The sequence below is a fragment of the Centropristis striata genome, chromosome 4, assembly GCF_030273125.1.
Source record: "Centropristis striata isolate RG_2023a ecotype Rhode Island chromosome 4, C.striata_1.0, whole genome shotgun sequence".
NCBI classification, from domain to species: Eukaryota; Metazoa; Chordata; class Actinopteri; order Perciformes; family Serranidae; genus Centropristis; species Centropristis striata.
The window spans coordinates 31,399,154-31,422,044 of NC_081520.1; the positions used below are offsets into that span (position 1 = coordinate 31,399,154).

At 38.0% G+C, this 22,891-nt stretch overlaps 1 protein-coding gene across 1 annotated transcript in view; it reads right to left on the minus strand.

Moving 5' to 3' along the window:
• Positions 1-22,891, minus strand: part of dync2h1 (dynein cytoplasmic 2 heavy chain 1) — a 134,054-nt gene that overhangs the window by 102,690 nt on the left and 8,473 nt on the right. The window contains exons 12-40 of the mRNA XM_059330987.1: positions 22,667-22,791; positions 22,287-22,462; positions 22,003-22,198; positions 21,807-21,902; positions 21,495-21,656; positions 20,988-21,086; positions 20,273-20,412; positions 19,650-19,878; positions 18,476-18,603; positions 17,918-18,033; positions 17,581-17,708; positions 16,647-16,796; positions 16,235-16,440; positions 15,782-15,937; positions 15,580-15,694; positions 13,327-13,497; positions 12,523-12,681; positions 10,603-10,676; positions 10,219-10,368; positions 9,685-9,817; positions 8,938-9,055; positions 8,674-8,786; positions 8,381-8,494; positions 8,104-8,254; positions 5,655-5,860; positions 4,648-4,830; positions 3,900-4,082; positions 3,350-3,573; positions 2,882-2,997 (exon numbers count right to left, since the gene is read on the minus strand). Coding sequence (XP_059186970.1) covers positions 2,882-2,997; positions 3,350-3,573; positions 3,900-4,082; positions 4,648-4,830; positions 5,655-5,860; positions 8,104-8,254; positions 8,381-8,494; positions 8,674-8,786; positions 8,938-9,055; positions 9,685-9,817; positions 10,219-10,368; positions 10,603-10,676; positions 12,523-12,681; positions 13,327-13,497; positions 15,580-15,694; positions 15,782-15,937; positions 16,235-16,440; positions 16,647-16,796; positions 17,581-17,708; positions 17,918-18,033; positions 18,476-18,603; positions 19,650-19,878; positions 20,273-20,412; positions 20,988-21,086; positions 21,495-21,656; positions 21,807-21,902; positions 22,003-22,198; positions 22,287-22,462; positions 22,667-22,791 — 4,317 coding nt within the window. The remainder of the gene's footprint in view (positions 1-2,881; positions 2,998-3,349; positions 3,574-3,899; positions 4,083-4,647; positions 4,831-5,654; positions 5,861-8,103; positions 8,255-8,380; positions 8,495-8,673; positions 8,787-8,937; positions 9,056-9,684; positions 9,818-10,218; positions 10,369-10,602; positions 10,677-12,522; positions 12,682-13,326; positions 13,498-15,579; positions 15,695-15,781; positions 15,938-16,234; positions 16,441-16,646; positions 16,797-17,580; positions 17,709-17,917; positions 18,034-18,475; positions 18,604-19,649; positions 19,879-20,272; positions 20,413-20,987; positions 21,087-21,494; positions 21,657-21,806; positions 21,903-22,002; positions 22,199-22,286; positions 22,463-22,666; positions 22,792-22,891) is intronic.

Sequence of the window (22,891 nt, forward strand, 5' to 3'; positions counted from 1 at the left end):
TTTTTTTCACAGCAGAGAGGAACACTTGGCCAGACTACACACAGAGACAAACACAAGAAAACCTTGGGGACTCATCGACAGACAGGAGGTGCGTGAGCTGTGTGTGTGTGTGTGTGTGTGTGTGTGTGTGTGTGTGTGTGTGTGTGTGTGGGAGCAATAAAGGGCGCATGGTGGAACAGAAGGATTTGAAAGAGAGAGAGGGATGTGTTCAAGAAAAGGCAGAGAGGAAAATGAAAAGAGAGATAGGGGAGAAAGTATTGAAAAAGCAGACACATGAAGGGGAGATGGGGGTGAGAAACAGTGAGAACGAGTGGGACGAGAGCAGCATCGACAGCCAGGTATCAGAGAAAGAGCTAACAAGAGGTCAGAAGGAGGGGGAAGGAGGTGGAGAAGGAGGCACTGAAGGGGTAAACAACAGAACTCTGGTAAAGTGTTTGGGAACGAGACAAAGGAGAAGGACAAAAGTACAGACGAGCAAAAAGCCCAAGGGAAAAAAGTTTTTTAGGGGGGCATTTGGACTAAATGTCAATTGATGGCGTGTCTGTATTAGAGGATTTAGAGGGCAAGGAGAACAGCAGGTGTACTGAGAAAGTGCTGGTCAATAGAGCCATTTGATGTTCAAGTACACTCATGCATAGTGTTTCTCAAACTGCATTCAAGAGATAGCCACACATAAAGACCGAGATTATCAAAACATTTTGCAGTGTGACCCTGTCGGGTACATGATAAGCATCTCCACACCAGCCGAATTTTCACTATCACCTTATCCTCTAATCCTTTCATCAGCTCAACAGCTTTCTATCTCTCAGGTCAGAAGCTTACTATCAGTGCAACAGTTACAGCACTTCTCAGGGGACACATTAAAGAGACACCTTCACCAAATGGCCAAAAAGTACACTTTTAGATTATTGACTTTTTGTGGGGACAAAATTGAATTAGAACATTTAACTTAAACCCTTAAAACACTGATGGGAAATTATAAACATTGAAAGTATAATGTAGTACAGTCAGTTTGACTTTTGTTCTGTTCTGTTAAATAATTAATATATGAATATGAGAAAAATAACATGCAGAGATTAAACATTGATATACTGATAAACTTATTAGCTAATTAGTTTTTGGCTATCTGAAGCATGTTATATTACCAGACAGTATATTGATACTAATAAGATTATTCTACCTTTGTATAATATTTATTTCTGATCTGATGTTTCTGATTCTGCCACCACTGTTGGCTTAGCACATTTAGACTTCAGACATCTGAACTGGGCTTGTCTTCCAGTTATAATCACAATTTATGGCATTAAGTATTCAAATCCTCTGAAACTAAAAAAACACAAAATGACAAAATTGTCTTTACAAACAATTTTTTTTAGCCTTTCCAAGCTGGGGTCTCAGAGACATCTATTGATTTGAACCATTGCTGCATTGATAATGTCCGCTTAGTCCTTTGTGACTTGAAATATTTTTTTTCTACCTATAAAGCATGACTTAAACTCTCATATTGAGTAGTGACAGTGTTATATTCAGTAGCTCGGACTATCAGTCGTCAATACTGATAATAGAAGACCTAGAATACTTGTGACACATAAAGTGTACTGAGTAATCCTGCAAAAAAATGTTAAATCCATATTACAGCAAAGTTGTATTTCTTAATTAAATAAAACAATGGCCAAGTAAATATTCACTCCATCCTCTCAAAAACATCTTACAAGACCTAAATACACAGTAGCCTGCATTTGACATATTTTTTACAGTGACACTTGATACAAATAGATCAGTCGATCTGTCACAGGAAATTGCAGTAAGCAAAACTAGGTTTGAGGTAATTTACAAAAAAGTGTCACAATAAACCGTTTATATACCAGAGAAAAAAAATGTTACTTGATCACAGTAAAAAATTAATACATAAAAAAAATCTGAGGGATCTGTATCAAGATGGTTTGTTTATGCTACGAGTATGTTTAAAAAATGACTAGTGGACGATATATTTTAGTGTTTTTTGTAATTTATTTCTAAATTCAATATCTAAATATCTAAATAGAGCTTTCTTTCACTCAATCACTGTCTTATTCAAGTAAGCTTTTGACCAGATGTAGCATTTGTGCCATGATCAATCAAGTATGTCATGGAAGAATGAGAGTATATACAGTCAATGAAAAAAATATTAGACCATTGTTTTCTTCAATTTCTTGTTCATATTAATGCCTGGTACAACTAAAGGTACATTTGTTTGGACAAATATAATGATAACAACCATAATAGCTCATAAGAGTTTAATTTAAGAGCTGATATCTAGACATTTTCCATGGTTTTCTTGATAATAACTAAAATCATTATCAAGAAAACCATGGAAAATGTCTACATATCAGCTCTTAAATTAAACTCTTATGACTTTTTTTTTTGTTATCATTATATTTGTCCAAACAAATGTACCTTTAGTTGTACCAGGCATTAAAATGAACAAGAAACTGAAGAAAACAAGGGTGGTCATTTTTTCATGACAGTATGTTTTTTTGGTTTAGTTTAAAGTTTTCATTTTCACACACAGTCCATAGCATAACTTTAACTTCATGCAGGAAGTTATCCGTTATCTGGTGTAGTGTTTGACTACAGTAAAAGTCTGATCCTTTTCAGCCCTTATAGGCATGTGATTGTAGATCCTGACATGTTGCAGTTTATTTCATTCAATGAATCCTGTTACTCTGCATCAGTCACATTTGATAGATGTTTGCCTCTGTATTTGTTGTACCATGAGTTATGGTAGAATTTGTCATGGCCACAGAAGCTTTCTCCAAACACTCCTGTCTCTGCACTATTGGAAAAGCCTCAGAGAAATATTGTACCCTAAAATAAATAAAATAGCCAGAGGGCGTCTTACTCTTGTCCTTGTCATGACTCCTCCTCTGGTGCTGCAGGAGACTGCCACAGGCCTTCAGCACCGTCTTCAGAGCACGCAAACCCCAGTCGTAGTGCTGCTGGGGAGTCAACAGCTCCCTGGACACACACATAAAGGCCCATTTTCACACATATTCAGACACTCTGAATTGACTTTAGTACTGGTTGTGGTGCTCAGGGATGGGAGGTAGAGGATAACTTATCCACAAACTCAATATAATGCAATAGACTGTGGTGGCAGTGTAAATAATTTCAAATAAATTTAACAACCACAGCATGATTGAGTTTGAACCACAAAAACAGCTCTGAGTCATACAGACATAAAGATCATATTGGTGACAAAATTCACGACACACTGTAGCATTTGTACTCGGCGGCCATTGTGATAAATGTCATATAGTTACTCCACCAAAGTTCAACCCAAATGGAAAAAAGACAAACATTTTTTTACCTAGCCAGGTTAAAAATTGCAACCAGCTTGCGTCCCAGCATTTCCCCGTTTTTGAAGCCCTCAGAGTAAAGGATGACTTCAGCAATGAGCTCGTTGTCTGGCCTGCTCATGGCCACAGGCCTGAACAGCTGCTTTAGGTTGTCTGGAAGCTTCTGTCTCCCTCCGTATCCTTTTCCTGCCGGGTTTAATGTGATGAACACCCCAGAGTTTGGATTCAATTCCACCTGGATGATAAGACAAGAAAGAAAAGTTATTCTCATTAATGAAAATGTGTTTTATACGAGCATAAATAGAGTTTGATGATTAATGATCCAACTAACTCTTCCACAATGGATTTACTGACAGACTGATGCAAGCATTGAAGGTTGAACATAAAAACTTGTGTTTATGTATGTGTGTATAAACAAGGCAGTGAATTAAACAGAAAGATATAATTGAGAATTCAGTGCCAAAAGACAGAAAGTTGGCTTGAGAAATGAGTAATTGTTTTTAGGTATCAGTCCTTGGAAACATTGATGTGTTTTGTTTGCATATTTTATTCTTGTCTGACCTCTTTCCCCAGCAGTTCACATCTGTTCTTGTGATGTTTGAGGGAGTCTTGAATGGCCTGAATCTGCATGGAAACTGCAGACAAAACCGCCTCCTCTAAGCGGTTAAACTCGTCAAAGCAGCCCCATGCTCCACACTTCACCAAGCCCACAAAGATTCGTCCCATTGACTTCACATCGATACCCTGAAAACCAAACAGATGCAAAACAGAAATACGATCTTCTCGTGAATTTGTATTGGTAGTTGTTCTCAATTATCAGCATTGTTTTGTGTGGAGTATGTTGTTCATGCCCTATGTACAGTCATGGAAAAAACAATAGAACATAATTTCCATCAGTTTCTTTTTCATTTTAATGCCTGGTACAACTAAAGGTACATTTGTTTGCACAAATATAATGATAACAACAAAAATAGCTCATACAAGTTTAATTTAAGAGCTGATATCTAAACATTTTCCATGGTTTTCTTGATAATAACCAAAAGCATTATCAATAAAACCATGTTAAATGTCTAGATATCAGCTCTTAAATTAAACTCTTATGGGCTATTTTTGTTGTTATCATTATATTTGTCCAAACAAATGTACCTTTAGTTGTACCAGGCATTAAATGAACAAGAAAGCAAGGAGAAAACAAGGGTGGTCTAATCATTTTTTGCATGACTGTATGTCAGAATGATGATCACTTTTACTATGAATTTTGAGCTGACAAGTTGAACCAGTAACATCCTCTCTGTGAGCATATTTATACCTCATCACAGTTGAACACCAGCACTTGGCGTCCAAACAGCCCCCCCAGGGCTTTAACTGATTCGGTCTTGCCTGTGCCAGCAGGTCCGTAGGGGTTCCCCCCAAGTCCCATCTTCATGGCCTGGGTCAGAGTCAGGTAGCACTTATCTGTCAGTGGAGTGTGCACCAGCTTAGCCGCATTCCCCTAGGAGCCAGGAGAGGTAGGGCGGAGAAAGAAAGTCAGCAGTAAAGCAGAGGATAAAGGCAAACAGACAGATGATAGATTAAGAGAGGAAGGAATGAAAAACAAAGAACAGGCAAAGAAAATGAAAATGAGTGAGACTGAGTCGAGCTTGTGTTATTTTATAAGAACTGCAGAGGAGAAATAAGACAAGGTATCTTCAGTGATCCTCGTCTCTGCATGAACACTGCCCCCTAAAGGTAAAACATAAGAAAATCAACCATATTCCCGGACCATGAAATAGTTTTTGTGAGACCCTGAATGCTAACAAATTCTCACAGCATTGAAGATCCTGCACAATTAAAATTATCCTTCACCTTGAGTTATTTAATGGATTGTGGCATCATGAGAGGAAGTGCTTGAAAAGGCACATAACTGCATATTCAAGCTGAACAGTGTCCCAGTTTACAATACCATTCTGATAACCAAAATTATTCTATTACTCAATTGTTTCTGTAGATTGGGTTAAGCAAATACTACACTCTGTGATACTTGTGTGATACTACACAAGACAATGGTATATACAGTATGCACTATGTCTATTTATGAGCGCTTCAGACAAAATAGACTGTGCATGCATGAGCACTGTTGTTGATAAATTGCAGAAAGAAAACATAAACTGCATGCACAGTATTTGATTTCCTCACAAATACATTGAAAATGTTGTTGCATTCCACCAATTAAGGCCAATGAAGATGAAATACTACATACACAGATTCAATCACCATTTTAAACTCTTTGGGGTTATTTTCAGTGTATTTCCAACTTCTATCAACATGCTAACCCACCTGGTATTCATACGTGTAGCTGAATTGTGCATCCACCATATGTATGAGGCAGCATTTGTCTGTTCCCATGTAGAAGCGAAGCTGCTTCTTCCAGGCCCAGGCATCTGGGCTGGTGACTCCTGCCTGGTTCAGTTGCTTCACCACACTGATGTTGTGAATAATATCCAGGATCAATGCTTTTAGCTTCAGCTGCAGGACACTGGACTCTGCACATGAAAACATGCACAAATATCAGGCTGGCAGGACTGTCATGCAAATAAAAAAAGTTGTTTTTGTAAATGTCATTCATTGCAATAAAAAAGATACATATACTCAGGGGTAAACAGAAACTTTAATGTCATCAAATATTATACACTGTGCTGTACAAGCCTATTTATATTCCTGTTGCTTCAAAGCAAAAACCTGAATATTTTTCAAATCCAATTTCAGATCTCAGTGATTTCTCCGTCTCAATTTTCTTGATTAATTCTATAATAACAATAATTGAATATGTAATCTATTTATTTAAAATATTGTAAATCTGTTACTACTGTACTTAGTGCTCATTAGGTAACACAGCCAGATGTTTTGTTTTGCTGCTTTGCTGTAAATAGATGGTAGCTGGTATAAAACAGACAGAGACAGAATTTCAATTGCCTTTATGTTATCATAAAACAGCAGCTTTTGATAGGAAAGCTGTCTAAAGTGTAAAAAAATGCAGAATTGTATTGACTTGTGAGAACTCACTGTGGAAGCGAGCAACAATCTAATATCTTGGTCACAGCAACTTGTAGGTAGGTGCTTTCAATGGCTTGTGTGTAGGAATGCATTAGTGGTGTCAGCCTCAGCCCTGAAGCATAAAAACACCTTGCCAACTGAACACCATCTTGTCTTGTCTCTGTGCTAAAGGGGAGATCACTCCCACTCCCTACCTGGGTTTATAGCCCATTAATGTAGAACCGGGTAATTAGATTATCCTTCTTGCCATTACTTTAGCTACTTTAATCAGTACTGCCACTCTGAAGCCTCTTCAGCCTACCTGGTTGTTTTAAGGGAGCTAGTAATTGAATGAGATGTTATCATGGAAATGGAGTCTATTTCAAGTGTGAATGGTAATTTTCAATGGAACAGTCACAAAATGAAACATATTAGCTGCAACATATTAACCTTGATCAGAGCGCTGTGCAGAAATATTTTGAATTTTCCAATTATGTCAAAAATCTAAGCAATTGTTGTTGAAAATTTGGCTGCAGTAAAACCTTGTGCAAGTGGAACAATCACTGTTTTCATAAAAACATTTTGAGAAATTCGGAATTTGGCAGCAATGTACCGTGAAATGATGCCACTACCAGGGTAAGGGAAAAGCTTTTCATCTCATGCATGAATAAGAAACCTTGATTTAAATTTAAAGTCCTTTTTACAAATTCAAGTTCTGTGAAAAAACTCAGCTGTCATGTTTTATGTAGCCATATATTCAGACCCAAGTCATTAAATTAGCCTGCTGGCGACTGCATCTGACTGGCTATGAAGACACAAGAGCAGTCGTTCAGCATTAATCTCTCCGTCCTGAGTAACAACCCAAGATTTTGATCAGAGCTCAATCATTAACAACACAAGAGGGAGTCTGATAGTGGAACAAAAAGCAAATAGGAAGTAGTGTTTGGATGGCAATTTTGGGTGGTTAATATCATCAGGAATGTGATCAGCAGCCAGAAACAGCCAAATAAATTGTGGGTAACAGAGCAGGACAACAATCTGAGCACAATTTGACATGCTACAAGTATGTCGAAACATTTGACCCCCTCTCAATTTTGAATGACATCTCAGATTATGATGAGAATTTAGTAATTCCCAGCACAGGGACATAGAGTACATTGCTGAATAGATGTAAGCATGAAGCAAGAGGGTTTTGTATGAACTCTAATTCAAAATAAAGACAGGGATCAGAACCTAATGTGTGTGTATATATTTAACTTACACACAACCTACACAAACACGCAATTTTCTTCCTACCATCCCCTTCAGCATGCATGAAATGCATCCAGGACAATGCATGCATTACTTAATTTAGAGCACTAGTGATCAGAAAAACTCCAAAACACGCTGACAGTCACACAGACACACAGGGCACTGAACAAAAAAACAGTCCCCATTATCTCTGTGTTTATTACAGACTGAGATTTTCTGATTTCTCGTGGTTTTTGTTCCCCCCTATACCACCTTATTTAAAATATCCCAGTACCGCCCTTGCTGCAGCTAACATATAAGCATACAGTTGCCTGCTCAGGGTGAGTTTAGATTGTGAATCTGAATTTAGAGGAGGTGAGGCTGAAAACAAAGCCACTGACATAGTGGGAGTTGACACAAACATGCAATTTTTAAAATGTTTCACTTGAAAATTCAGTACGTTGAAGTTACAGCATTCTGAGAAAACAAAAATTCACCAATGCATACACACAGACAGAACTACCTGTGTTAGCCTGATCCTCAGAGCTGGTGTCTACCGTAGTGTAGTGCTCTAATTTGGCAGTGAGCTCCAGCTCCAGCTGTTGCAAATTGTGCTCTTTTAGAGCTCTTTCAACATCTTCAGTAAACTGGATTTGCTCCGCCAGACACAGAATCTAAACAACAATGACAAAGTTAGACCCTTTAGAGGAATTCAGATGAGGTTTTTTACATTGACACAAGTTATATTGGAACTGAACTTGAACAAAATAATGTGGGCTGTATAAAAAGTGTGTACGTACCTGTGATGGGTAGCGTGAGGGATCCACCGCCCCTTTCTTCCCTGCTGTCAGACATTCATACAGCAGGTGCTTCAGAGTTTCCTTCATTTCCTCAGACAGCTCACTTAGCCACACCTAGAAAGAAGTTCACACACAGACAACAGATATACAATTAAAACTCTTAAGATTAGATGATATAAAATTAATTTGTATATCAATCCCTCATTAAAAATGCTATTATTATTTTTACAACACAAAAGGCATAAGTGCAAAGCTTCAAGTGTCCAATCAAATATACTGCCCAACAGACTTACCTCCACAAGGCTGGAGATGCGTATGACATTTCTGAGTGGCACTATTTCTCCCTCCAAAGAACACATGGCGACAATGTGCTGGCACTGCTCATCAAACACAACACTGTGGATGCCTGCAAGGATTATTAACAGACAGATTACCGTACATTCACTGTCCAACAGAATGTCCTCTGATACAAGGAAGAGAGAAGAAGATAACAGAGCAAAAGATAACATAGTGGAAAAACCGAGAAGAAAACAAAACAAAAGCCAGAGCATTCTGACCCGCAAAGAGTTTCTTGAGGTGTGATTGGATGACAGTTGGGTTGGTTGCCTGACCGAGAATCTCTAACAGATCATCATCTCCTATGAAGTAGAAGCGTGGGAAGGCAGAGCGTTTCTCCTGTGACGGACACACAATAAAAAAAAAAATGTGATGCTTTCCATTCATGCAGTGGTGGAAGAAGTATTCAGATCTGTTACTTAAGTAAAAGTACTAATACCATACTGTGAAATTACTCCACGACAATTAAAAGTCCTGCATCCAAAACTTAGTGAAGTAAAAGTACAAAAGTATCAGCATCAAAATGTACTTAAAATATCAAAAGTAAAAGTACTCGTTATGCAGAATGGACCCACTCAGATTGATATATATATTTCATATTGGATGATTCTTATTGATGCATTATGTAAGCATAAAAGCATTATATTTTCAACATACTGTTATGAGGTTTAATTTAAACCAATGTCACTTTAATCACTTTGCTTTCATGTTTTTTATTTGTTGTTTACCCTCAACCTGAAAAGTAACTAAAGCTGTCAGGTATAAATGTAATGGTGTAAAAAGTACAATATTTGCCTCAAAATGTAGTGGAGTAGAAGTATAAAGTTACATAAAATGGAAATGCTAAAGTAAAGTACAAGTACCTCAAAACTGTACAGTACTTGAGTAAATGTACTTAGTTACATTCCACCACTGCATTCATGTTATACATACAAAGTCTTTCCACACAAAAATGTATGTGAGTGTACCTCCAGGAACTCATTGAGTGACTTTTGGCAGCGCTGCAGCTGGTCCAGTAAGGTGACCAGGGAGTTTCTGATGCCAGCCCTAGAGCTCAGAGAAACAACTCGGTTGTCTCGCTGAATGTCTGACATTATAGACCTGTGACACATGAGGTGAAAGTATTTTGTTACTGAATGTGCATTAAAAAACACATTATGCCTATAAAATTATGTTTGTCTATTTATTCAAGCAACAGAAAAGAGTTATACTGAATATGAGCTTCAATAAACCTGCAAGTTAAACAGTAAATACATACATACAAAAACGCTATGCACTGTGCAGCAAGAAAAACATTCTATCAGTATAGGATTGTGTAGAAGTTGATATGGAATGAAACCATGATGGAGTTTTAATGCCAACTATAAGCATACATTTGAGGGTATATTCACATACAATGAATATTGCTCCAAATCAGCTTGAGATTTCAATATAGATAAACTCTCTGGATGTTATTAAGTCACACACACACACACACACACACACACACACACACAGAGTACCTGAAATCTTCATCAACACGTTTGAAGCGGGCCTCCTCCCGGGGCAATGCCCCTCGGCCAAATATGGGCTCCAGATAAACCCAACGCCTCTGGATAGCATTCAGACTAAGCAGGTACTCGTCTAAGTCTGATAGTCGAACCTCCCACAGACTGACCTGGTCATACACAGAGGAGATATAGTGACATTTGTTATTGCTGCTTCTTAAAGGATTTGGAAACCTCGATTTATGGGTGAACCACAAATAACAACAAACGAGCAACTCATCTTATACAGTAAACACATGCTGTTTATTTAATAAACAGAAAGTCAGGGGAGATTTGCTTTCCCAAAAATAAAAACGAAGCACTTAAAGATTATGAAAGTGTATTCATAGATTCATTGACCTGACCTTGTCTTGGAAGCTGCGGTAGTAGGGAGAGTCTTTCAGAGACTGCAGCAGACAGCGGTTATCTCCCACCTGGATGGGCACAGAGTTGTGATAAAGCCAGTGTTTGCTAATCCTTAACATTTCATTTAATGGTGCCAGTAGATATGGCTGAGTTTTCCTGAAGGCATTTTCAAGCCTTCCAAGCCTATCTATGAAGCAGTCTCTTAAACTGACCTGCAAGAATTGATGATTATCATGAATAATAAAACAAGAAAAGAAAGCTGAAGGAGATTTTCCAAAGGATTAAATGTCTTTTAAAGCACCTCTCTGCATGTAGACTTTACTTCTGCATAATCATAATTATATAATGACATTGAGCATTATGCTGAGTCATAGTCCAGCATTTTGGCTCAGACCTTTATCAGAGGCAGGCAAGGTACCTGTATTAGTGGTGTGCTCAAAAAATTGATATAACAATATATGGTGATATAAACAACACACGCAATGTACATATCGATACGGATGCTACTGTGTCAATACAGGCACTAAAGCTGTGATGGCAGTTTTGAGAAAGAAATGTCTCCTGTGGTGCAGTGCACAATAAAGCCACTAGGTGGTAGCAATCCACAGTACACATACAGTGCAAATCTTATTATCATATTTTAGTTGCATTTATAAATAACTCTGGGATTAAAAACTGAATATTTTATTTTTTGTTTAAAGATCTATGTGGACCTGAATGTAAAGTTTTTTTAAGATGTAGGATCCCTGTCATACAGAATCATAAAGAGCAGCTGCTGTAGTCAGTTCTGTGTATCACATGGTTATTATTCAAAATAAACAGCTTTAATAACAACAGAAAACACATTTAGTGTGGGCTAAACAGGACAGCTAGTTCAGCACTGTTGTCAAGGGAGGATAAGAAATGGCCATGGTGTCCATCAAGGATTCTGGAAAAAAATTACCATCACCTTATCAGGAGAATAATCAAAGAATTAATCAAAATGTAATCATCTATGTAATGTCACAGCACTTGAAAATAAGAAAACCATGACAGTTATTTGTGTTTTTTGTGTCAAATAAAATAAATGGATATATTGAGACACTTTAACTGCTGTGTTAAATTGCTTGGTGATTCTTTAGTCCATCAAAGTGAACATTTAAATGGGTTTTACCACTCTGCGCTCAACTTTACAGCATTCTCTCTTTAATCAACCAAGACTGAGATATCTCTTTTAGCTACCCCATCCTGGAGGAGGCAAGTTGGTCAATTAAGCTCAAACAAAGAACATTGAAGCTTTCAAATCCTGGCTCACACAGTCGCATTATATTATTACCCAATATCTATCTCTCTATCTATCTATCTATCTATCTATCTATCTATCTATCTATCTATCTATCTATCTATCTATCTATCTATCTACGGTATCTATCTATCTATCTATCTATCTATCTATCTATCTATCTATCTATCTATCTATCTATCCATCCATCCATCCATCCATGGTCCAGCCCAGATTCAATAATCAAGAAAAAATCCAGTTAATTTGAAAAAATAAAATCTACACAATCTGTAAAGTAAAGCAAATCAGGATCAGGCTGAAAAGGGATAAAATGTTTTTTTTTTCTAAAAACAGAGATCACATGTTGATGAATCCCTTGGTTTCAGGCTTGTCAGACAGGCTGAGCGTAGTTAGTGGGGATGTAGAATTAGACACTTCTCATTTGGATGGATGCCATCTGGATTTTACAAGTGGTTTATGGTCAAAGTGTGACTCATAAAACTGAAACTGGTTACATTATTCTGTAATTTACTTTGACCATTTAACAAATGACTAACTCTGACTCAGCGTGGCATATGCACGATGAAGTGTGTGTTTTGTGTTCATATACTATAGGTGAGACCATATTTGTTACGGTGTCCCCGTGTGTCTACCTGGTTGACTATATCCTTCCAGTCCTTGATGAGGGTGAGAGTGCGCCCGCTGCTGTCTGTGTACTCAGTGAGGTTGAAGGTAGCTGCAGCTCCCCACAAATCCAGCTCCCTCAGTGCTTCTCTGATCGTCACCTCCGCCTGAGCACGACTGTTCAGGTCCTAAATGTAACCGCACATGCATACAAACACACCACCCACCATATTAACATTTGACTAACCCAGTACAGGTGCATCCTGTAATATTCAAATGTTTTACTCATAAGGAAGTTGGGATAGAACTCTGCACCATCTGTGTGCACTGTTTAGTCAAATTTTCTGTGCCTTGCCAGGAATATAATGTAAGGTGCTGAAGATCTAAGACCTTGGTACTGATTTGTTTTTGTGTCATGAAGTATATCAAGGCAATATCTATCAAAACCAGATCAAAAGGAAAACAAAAGAGTTAGCAAACCACCAAAACTCAAAACAAGTAGGAAGCCTGATAACTAGGTCTAAATTTCCAATTAGGATTTGTTCAAAAACACCAAAAAATGCTTTTATTTCATCTACGTATCAAACTCTTAATTATATACTGTGTGTGAATGAGAAGTCTGTAAACCTACAGTATGCCTCCCCCTAGTGGCCCAATTTATATATCACAGTAAGGTTGGCAAACATATAATAAAAAATATATTATTTATCAATCTTGGTCCCGTACCTAAAAAGAACAACAAAATATGAACAATTTAAAGAGGTGTGTGTCCCTATAAGTGTATGCTTCCATCCAGGAAGTGTATGTATTTGTATGAGTGTGTGCTCACATACCTTGAGCTCCAAGGCCTTCTCTATAATGGTATTTGCGACACCGAGGAGGTCATTAAAGGTGAGTCTCTCTAAAGTTGTCCCTCTTGGCAGACCAAGTAAACGGAACATGTCCAACCAATGATCCTGGGACAGGTGCTCCCCACGCACATACTTCAGCACTGGGACCATGTTCTAGACATGCAGATGAAAGAGTGTGCAAGCAAAAGTACAAATATATTAAAAAAATATCTACAGGTATAAAATGAGATCCACAATCAAATCAGTTCTTGCTTCACCAATACTTAAACCATTATCATTCACCAATAGTTTTTACAACACTCATTTGTTTTGCATAGTTATAAAATGTAGGAAGCATGAAAATGTGTTGCATGTGTTGTGGAGTTAATGTGAGCTTTTTCCTAGTGCCCACCAAAGAAGAACCCTTTGGAATTTGGTGATTCAATGATTTGTTCTAAAATGCTACAATGACTAATATTGTAAAACATTGGTGTAGCCAGGGTGTGCCGGTGCCACCCACAGAGGCAGCTGGCACACCCAAAAAAATTGCCTCACTTGTCACTGCCTGTCACAAGTTGCTCTGTGGAGCGCCTGTTTTCGGTTGTGACCAGGATTAAATCCACCAGCAGAGCTACAATGCTCACAGAGAGACCTAACAGCATTTCGTTGCTCGTGTTTGAATAAGAGCTCGCGGAGAAACTGGACTCCGATGAAATAATAAATGCGTTCAAGGCCAAGCCACGCTGTCTTGCCCTGTACATTCAGAGCTGCGCAGTGCACACAGGTCCTTTACTCTGCTGCTAAGCCCAATGTGTTCAGATGATTAAATAGTGTTTTTGATCACACGTAATGTGGATACGTTATGGCTCTGTGCATGAGTAAGTGCATGAATGTTATATTTCACTATGTTCATCTCATTGGGCACGCAATGTGTGTGTGTGTGTTGTGTTTTTGCGATGTTATTTTGAGAACACAAAGTGTGCTTTTCCTATTCTTTTGTTATGCTGGGCTTACACCAAACAGTCCCAGACTAAAAACTGAAAGTCTTTAGTAAATCTAGGAGTTTTACTGGAGTCACGGCGCTCCCGTCATCTCCATGGTTAAGTGTAAGGTAGTAATCTGCTCTGTTTCATATCAGTCTGTTCCTAGTCTTGGGTTTGGCGCAAGTCTCAGTGATGTAACACAATCAACAACCAATATATGAGCGGGGAAAAGGTCCCCGGTTCCAGACCGGCCAGTAAAACCACTTCCACAGGAAAAAGGAACAATAATGTTATTAAGCTCAGTCCTCAATACAAACATAGTGATGTCATATATTTACGGCCACAAGCGGGATTTTGGGGGCGCGGTTTCTTAGTAAAGAGAACAGTAAGGAGACCCAGTAAAAATGTATAAATAAATGTAGGCCTATACATAAATAAGTAATAAATAATTGATAATTAATGTATGATTAACTAAATGAGAGTTGAAAGAGCTGATATATATAAATATTCAATTAAACACATAATTAAATAGGGCATAAATGTATATCATGAATTCATTTATACATTTTCCTTTCCTTTATGCTTCCTTATATCTATTTTGTTGACTGTAAAATAGTCAACTTTTCATGTCAGAAAAACAGAAACCCTTTTTCAGCTTTTGTGAGGGGCATTTTGTGGCGTCTATTCATCTTTTTATTGTTTTTGTTTTTTTCAACACAAACTACTGCACACACTAGAGCAGCTGGAGCCAAAAGCTGATTCTCCTCCATTTAGTCAATTTTTACTTAGAGCATGATGAGGAAAAAAAATGCATGGTAGGTAAAAAATGCTAAAAGAATCTAGTTGTAGTCTTGAACATAGTGACCCTGAAAAATTGACAGTCTTCGTAGAATCTCAGTCTGAGACTAGGCTTGGACTAAAAACTCTAAACACTTGTCTTTAGATGTGAGCAGGTGTGAGCTGATAGTCTTCCAGGAGTCTTTTCCAAATCTTTTCAAAGTCTTCTGGTGTATAGGTAGCATTATCGATTTATTGGAGAGCACGTCACAAGTGAATGTTTAGACCTGCTGTGAACTAACTGTTGACTATTACTGAAGAGAATGTGTGGATATGTTGTTGTTGTTGTGTTAATAATGTTGTATTCCAGAGACACTTTCTTTTGAATGTTTGTGGAGGTGTAATAATTGGCACACCCAGTATTGCTGGTGCACATCCAATGTCTTTTTTCTGGCTACGCCAGTGTTGTAAAACCACAAATTGTGCTGCTGTCTACCTTGTATTTGTCCACTTCTCCTTGTAGTTTAACAGACATGGCAGTAGGCTGCTCCTGCTTTCTTAGTCTGTCCTGCCACGCGAACAGAAATTCCTCAAACACGTACGTCTTACTCCTTTAAAACATAGAAACATATATATTAACACACAATTGAAAACAGAGTTGAGATCCATCTACAGAAGGCCTAAATTGAACCCTATACCTGAATGTGATCCAGTCCTGCTCGGCCTTTTCTGTGAAGCCTTGCTGCCACTCCTCATACAGACTCCACATCTGACTGTACTCCTCCATGTCTCTTTTTGTCTCTTCTGCCAGAGAGAAATCTGGAGCTTCCAGGTCAAAATATGCACAGTCCTCACTGAGGAGAGGAGAGGAGAGGAGAGGAGAGGAGAGGAGAGGAGAGGAGAGGAGAGGAGAGGAGAGGAGAGGAAAGGAGAGGAGAGGAGAGGAGAAAAGAGGAGAGGAGAAAAGAGGAGAGGAGAAAAGAGGAGAGGAGAAAAGAGGAGAGGAGAGGAGAGGGAAAAAAAGCTATTTACATTTTAACTAGCCACAGCATGTTCTAAATAGATGAAGGCAATAAACAAACTTATCAGCAACTCTGACTTTTCAGTGAAGAAAAAACGATAAACTCAGCATATTTTTAAAAAGATCTTACAGCAGTTTACTGCGCACAAGCTCGAGCTCCTCGAACTCCTGCTGTTTGTCCCTGATGGTCTGGAGGCATGCAAGCAGAGCAGCATGGTCACCAGTCTCAAGCCTCTCATCCTTTGGCTTTAGCTGGTCCCAGCGGGCCTTAAACCGCTCCAGATCGGCCCTGTAGGCGTCAATACGACCAGCGGCATTACTTCGCATCACTTCCACCTAAACAAGAAACAGGGCAAGTAGCACAACATCACAGTCAGAAAGGATTAGTAATTGGGGTACATGGCCAAATGAAAAAGAAAGAAGGAAGGGAGAAAAGAAGAGAGAGGATAAAGAAAAAGTAGGAGAAAGCCGTTATTACAGAAAATCTGTGATAAGTTTCTAAACCATAATCCAACTTGTGTGTGTTTGTGAGTTCATGTCACCTGATCTTTGATCATGAGCTGGTGGCTCTCCATGACAAGCTCCAGTTTGTCCCACTTGGCCCTCAGTGAGGACAGCGAGTCCAAGCCGCCCCCAGCCACTGCTCGCAGCAGACGGTTCTTCTCCTCAGCACACTGGAACTGAGGTAGGATCTATACACATACAGGTGCATTTCAATAAATTAGAATATCATAGAAAAGTGTATTTATGTCAGTAATTCAATTCAAAAACTGGAAATAACACATTATATAGATCCATTACACACAGAATGAACCATTTCATGCCTTAATTTTTAACATTTAATGAAGACCTAAAAAAAATCAGTGTCTTAAAATATATATATATATATATATATATATATATATTACAAAAGACCAATTTTAAAAAGAATGTTTAATATGGAAATGTTGGCCTCTAAAAAGTATGTCCATCTATATGACTCAATACTTGGTTGAGCTATTTGACTTGAACTACTGGAAATTTACTTTTCCATCATATTCTAATGTATTGAGATGCACCTGTAGTATATAGTATGTTTTAGTTAGTTTTTTTCCCTGGGATGTAAAACATCTTGCCAATCCCACATGGAATTAGAAGACACTGTTATATATATATATATATATATATATATATATATATCGAACATCAGCAATACAGAATAACAAATAACAGCAGAAAGGCCATACATTTATGAATCCATGCATGCCATGTTACTGACATTAGTGGCCAACATAATTTCCATACTGATATAACAATACAAAAGCAACAAATTCAAGTGTATCAAATAGATACGACTGAATGGAGGAAGTTTTTATTTCTGAACTGACAATATGAATAAGGGAGTAGGAGAAACCTACTTGCACAAGCCTCAAGCATTCGTACTATCACTCTAAAAAAAAAGTTCCTGGCCAGACTTCATGAGTGTGTTTCTCTTACTTCTGGTTTGCGGGCTAATATCTGACTGTATTTGCCACTGGCTGCACCAATTTCCTCCATGCTCTCTGGTCGAGTGGACAAGGTCTCCATTGACTCTGATATAAAACTATCTATGGACTGGGTGTGCCCTGTGAGCAAGAGAGAAAAGTTAAGTAAACAGAAAAGGAAAGTGAAAGCAACAGCCAAGGGGATCTCTTTGGGCCAAAAGAATGAAAAACAAAACTGGAACTTTATATAACAATGCAATTTTAATGCTGTAAAGGAGTGAAAAGGCTATGTGTGAGGGGGGATTTGGGTATAAAGTGAAACTTAAAGACTTAGAGCTGTCTGTTTTTACCTTGTATGGACTTCCTGAGTGATAAGAGCAGTATGTCAAACAGCCTCTGAATCAGGTCATCGATGACAGCTCTCACTGGCTCACAGTTTACTGTAATACAGTCTACCTTTTCCTGACTGACAAAGGAAGAAGGAAATGATCAGTGCCTGTATCATGTAATTTATGAAGTTAACAGATGTTTGGGGAATACAAGGTCAGCTACAGTACAAATAGTTAAAGAAAAACTGATATCTGCATAATCCATGCTGTTACACCGTCACTTGTTTCAGCAGGCCCAGCTTTTTATGACAACAAAGCGCTTTGTTAATCATTCACTCTTGTAAAGTGATCTGCCATTCAGAATCAAAATAGATGATCCTGACTGTCCTTGGTAAATTTTGTGTTTATTTCCCCTTAGTTGCGCAATTAATATATATTTTAGAAAAGTACACTCAACATTTTAACATTGTTTTTTCTTGGGGAGGGTTTTTTTAATTTTTAATTTTGCCTATGTTTGGTTTTCTATTGAAAGGTTATCACTTATGTTATTTAATTGTGTTTATTACATATGATGTATACCTGGGCAGACGTTCAGACTCCTTCCCTCTGGCTTTTAGGGCCTTGAAGTTTCTCTCCCAGTCTTGCACGGAGTTCAGATGCTTCTCCACTAACTTCTCTAAATCAGCCTGGCCCAACACCACCCACTCCTACAACACACACACACACACACAATCACAGGACACATTTCCTAATTTTAAATGTTTCTGTGTCAAAGGCGACAAAAAGTACACGTAATGAGACTAGACTAAATAAAAACAGAACTAAACAGAAAGGGTGATAAAAGAGAAGTCTATGCTAACTGAGGGCTTTCCCCTTAATATTTAGATATGCATGGCTGCAGAGAGAGGATGTATACGGTGCTCACTTTTCTATCAGGGTAGTGTAAAGGGGAAAAATGCTGACAATTAAAACACAGAGATTCCGTATATAAATAGAGAAGCATGACTAATCCGACTTTCTTTCAAAGAAGGCAGTGCAGCAATACCTCACTGCAATGCTCCAATGAACGAAAGATGAAAAAAGGTAAATCAGATAACATTTAAGTAAAACACATGGACCTTTGAGACCAAATCGATTTAGCTACAAAGCAGGAGGCTTGCCACATAATGTTATTCTTTATTTAATAAATTGTTTAATTTTGTATTTTGCGATTACCCTACAAATAAAAACTCTTGTTACACTTCTATATTATCTAGCATTATACAGATGCTTCTTTATTGGACAGTTGACTAATAAAAAGTACCATAATACAGGTGCATCTCAATAAATTAGAATAAAATAGAAAAGTTTATTTATGTCAGTAATTAAATTCAAAAAGTGGAAATAACACATTTTATAGATCCATCACACACAGAATGATTGTATGATGATTGATTTCATGTCTCCATTTCTTTAATTTCTTTGAATTATAATGATTATGGCTGACATTTAATAAAGACCTAAAATTAAGTGTCTCAAAAACATTTTAATATTACAAAAGACCAATTAATTGTCTTGTTTAATATGTAAATGTTGGCCTCTGAAAAGTATGTCCATCTATTTGACTCAATACTTGATCGGGGCTGTTTGACTTGAACTACTGGAAATTGACTTTTCCATCATATTCTAATTTATTGAGATGCACCTGTACGCATCATACCATAAAAATAGTCATAATCAGTATCAATGTCAAAATAATTTGTTGTTCAAGCACCTTGAACTTGTGTTGTATAGCCTGCAGACGGCTAAATAGATCCTCTGCCTTGCTGAAGATGGTGAGGAACCCAGAGGCATTTCTATCAATCATGGTGCTGAAGATAAGCTCCTCCCCCTGGGCACTGACCCCTTTGAACTGGTTTGGTATTGAGATGAACCGCTTCATCTCCCTGAAATAGCGTGCTCGCACTTCCTCAAATGGAGGACGGAACTGCAAACGGCCCTGCCTATTCATAGGAAAGAGAACAAAAATAAAAGGGTTAAAAGATGTTAAAAAAAAACCATTTATAATCCACACCTAACAATAATGTTGTTGTAGGAGAGAGAAAGAAAGAGACAGGTATGCAGGTAAGCAGAGAAATTATGAATTGGTCAAGTGAGAGAATTAAGATGTGGAGAAAGCAAGAAATCGATCATTGATCGATTGATTTCTTTCTTTCTCCACATCTTAATTCTCTCAATCAATGTTAGAAGGGGAAGATAAGGGTAAAATACAACATGTGTGAGAAGAAGAGAAAAAGATGAAAACCTACACAAAAGAGTTACAAGACAGAGATGAGAGAGGAATGGAGGAACAGAATAGACACACAGAGTGAGACAGAAGAAAGTGTGTGTACGGACTTGAAAATGAGATCAATGTGTATTTCAGGCAGGTTCTTGTTCAGAGCTTCCAGTCCGGTCTGGTACTGATGTTCAAGAGCTTTGTACAGCTGATGGTTCCAGTGCTGTCGCCATGCTCGCATGTCATCAGACCTGAAACCCTAAAAACATAGATACATGTATTAAGTTTTCCAAGGGAGAGATTTCAGATTGGTTGTAAAGGTTGTACAGTCATGGAAAACATTATTAGACCACCCTTGTTTTCTTCATTGCATTTGTTCATTTTAATGCCTGGTACAACTAAAGGTATATTTGTTTGGACAAAAACAATGATAACAACAAAAATTTCTCATAATTTAAGAGCTGATATCTAGACATTTTCCATGGTTTTCTTGATAATGATTTTGGTTATTATCAAGAAAACCATGGAATCATTAGCATTATATTTGTCCAAACAAATGTACCTTTAGTTGTACCAGACATTGAAATGAACAAGAAATTGAAGAAAACAAGAGTGGTCTATGTGGTGGTCTTTTTTTCCATGACTGTATATGTCCAAAGAAAGGCTTAGTAATGAGCACTAAAATCATTTTGTATATATATTTTATATTTTCATGACAATGATCATCGCAGCAAGCCCAGAATTCCCTGGTGATTACTCTAAATGTTTATGGTCATAAATAATTACATGGAGGCCAGCAGCAGAGGCACTTATACTTCTGACTGTAATCAATACCTGAGCTTCCAGAGTGGCAAAGCCAGTACGGAGGTCCTGAAGGCCATCCTTCCACCGCTGCTGATGTCTCAGTAGGTCCACATTCATCATTGTCACCACCTGAGAATTGTACCCAGAGGTGTGCAAACAAACACACTGATTTGAATCTGTATTGTTCAATTTGAATCATTGCATTGAAAAACCAAATCATTGCATTGAAATTGAACAATACAGATTCAAATCATGTGATTCAAATTCAGTTTTTAATGCAATTATTCAAGTTAAGCAAAACAAATTCAAATATAAATAATTCAAATTCAGTTTCTGGTGGCTCATATTTCAGCCCATAAGTTTTTTTTTTGTCATTTTAAGTCATTCTTAGCACGCACAAAAATACTTTCTTTACTATTCTCAGATTATGACTCCAAAAGAATGAGCTCGCAAAAAATAATTCAAATTAGTGCCTACTGTCTTTGTATTTAATCGTTTAGTAAAATAAAGTCAAAATGTAAAAGCATGCTACCACACCTTGTCAATGAAGTCAGTGTGCCATTTGTGTAACTTCCTGTTTTCAGTTGAGAGTTTCTCAGCAGCGGACTGCAGCTTGCCAATGTAAACTTCCAGCTCTTTGGGGTTGTCCCAGGTGATCTGCAGTTTACCACCAGATTCTTTTGACTGAGAACGAGGATTCTGGCAAAGAAAAGCAGAAAGATTAGCTCTAGGCCAAACACAATTAATATTCTAAAATTAAACTTTTATTATAGAAAAAAAATGATCTCAACCTTTTCATGATATTAAGTGTGCAAGGCATGGAAAGTAAAAAATGACTGTGTGCAGTACCTTGATGATCTGTTCAAAGGCCAGGGCAAGACCAAGCATCATAGGTCTCTGAGAGGGAATCATCTGCTGATCAATGGTATTGTAGAAATGGGCCACCTATAACACAGCAACACTTTGTTACAATAGAAGCTTAAGAAAGATCAAACAGAAACAGAAGAAACGTTTGTTTGTGTGTGTCTTGACCTTTTACTCTTACCTGTTTTAAGACAATAGCTTGTCTGTAGAATTTGTCTGCAGTATTAGCAGCCTGCTGTATCTTAGCGGGGATGGGAAAGCCCAGGGCAGAGAGCTGTCTAACCTCCCTGAGCAGACTGACCAGCCTGTCTGAATACTGGATCTTTAGCCTGCCGTCCACGTGGTCCAGGTCCATCACACGGTTACTGGCCTGGAGACTATACAGAGTAAGAATTATCATTAGATCCACTGAAACCAGCCTGCATGTCTTGTTAGTTAAAGGTCACAATGTGGAGTTTTTACAACCTGATTCCTGACTTTGGATCAACCAGTCCGGACAATATATCTCTTGACCAGTCCTCAAACTGTTCCTGTTCATATGCCCTCAGAACTTCCAACAGGTCGTCACAGAAATGCAGGAACCCCTTGAACGCAGGCAGGTCTGAAAGCAACGCCTCAGCTAAGCGAACAGAGTCCTCAACCTAATGTAAAGATGGAAGCGCAGGAAAAAGAAAGGAGTGAACTTTTTATACTTGTAACACTAGCAGGAAGCTGAAGTTGTATTATCAGTTATTTTCATATGATTAAGATCTGTTTAATTATCTGATGAATGCTCTGTCTCATACACACTGATATCACAGGATTTGTTTGCACGTAAACATACACAGACACACACAATTAGTTACCTTGTGTATGAGCTGTCTGACCCAGACAATTTTGTTGACCACTTCAGGAAGGTTCCTGCCAATGAGTGGCCCAGACTTTTCCCCAGGGCATCCATGGCACCGGTTCTCAAAGTCAGTCTTCAGGCCTAAAGAAAATCAAAAGTAGAGCGGTATCAAAGATGAGGAACTGTAGTTTGGACCAAGGGTTTTGAATGTCTGACACTGGCCACCCCTCAGACAAAAACA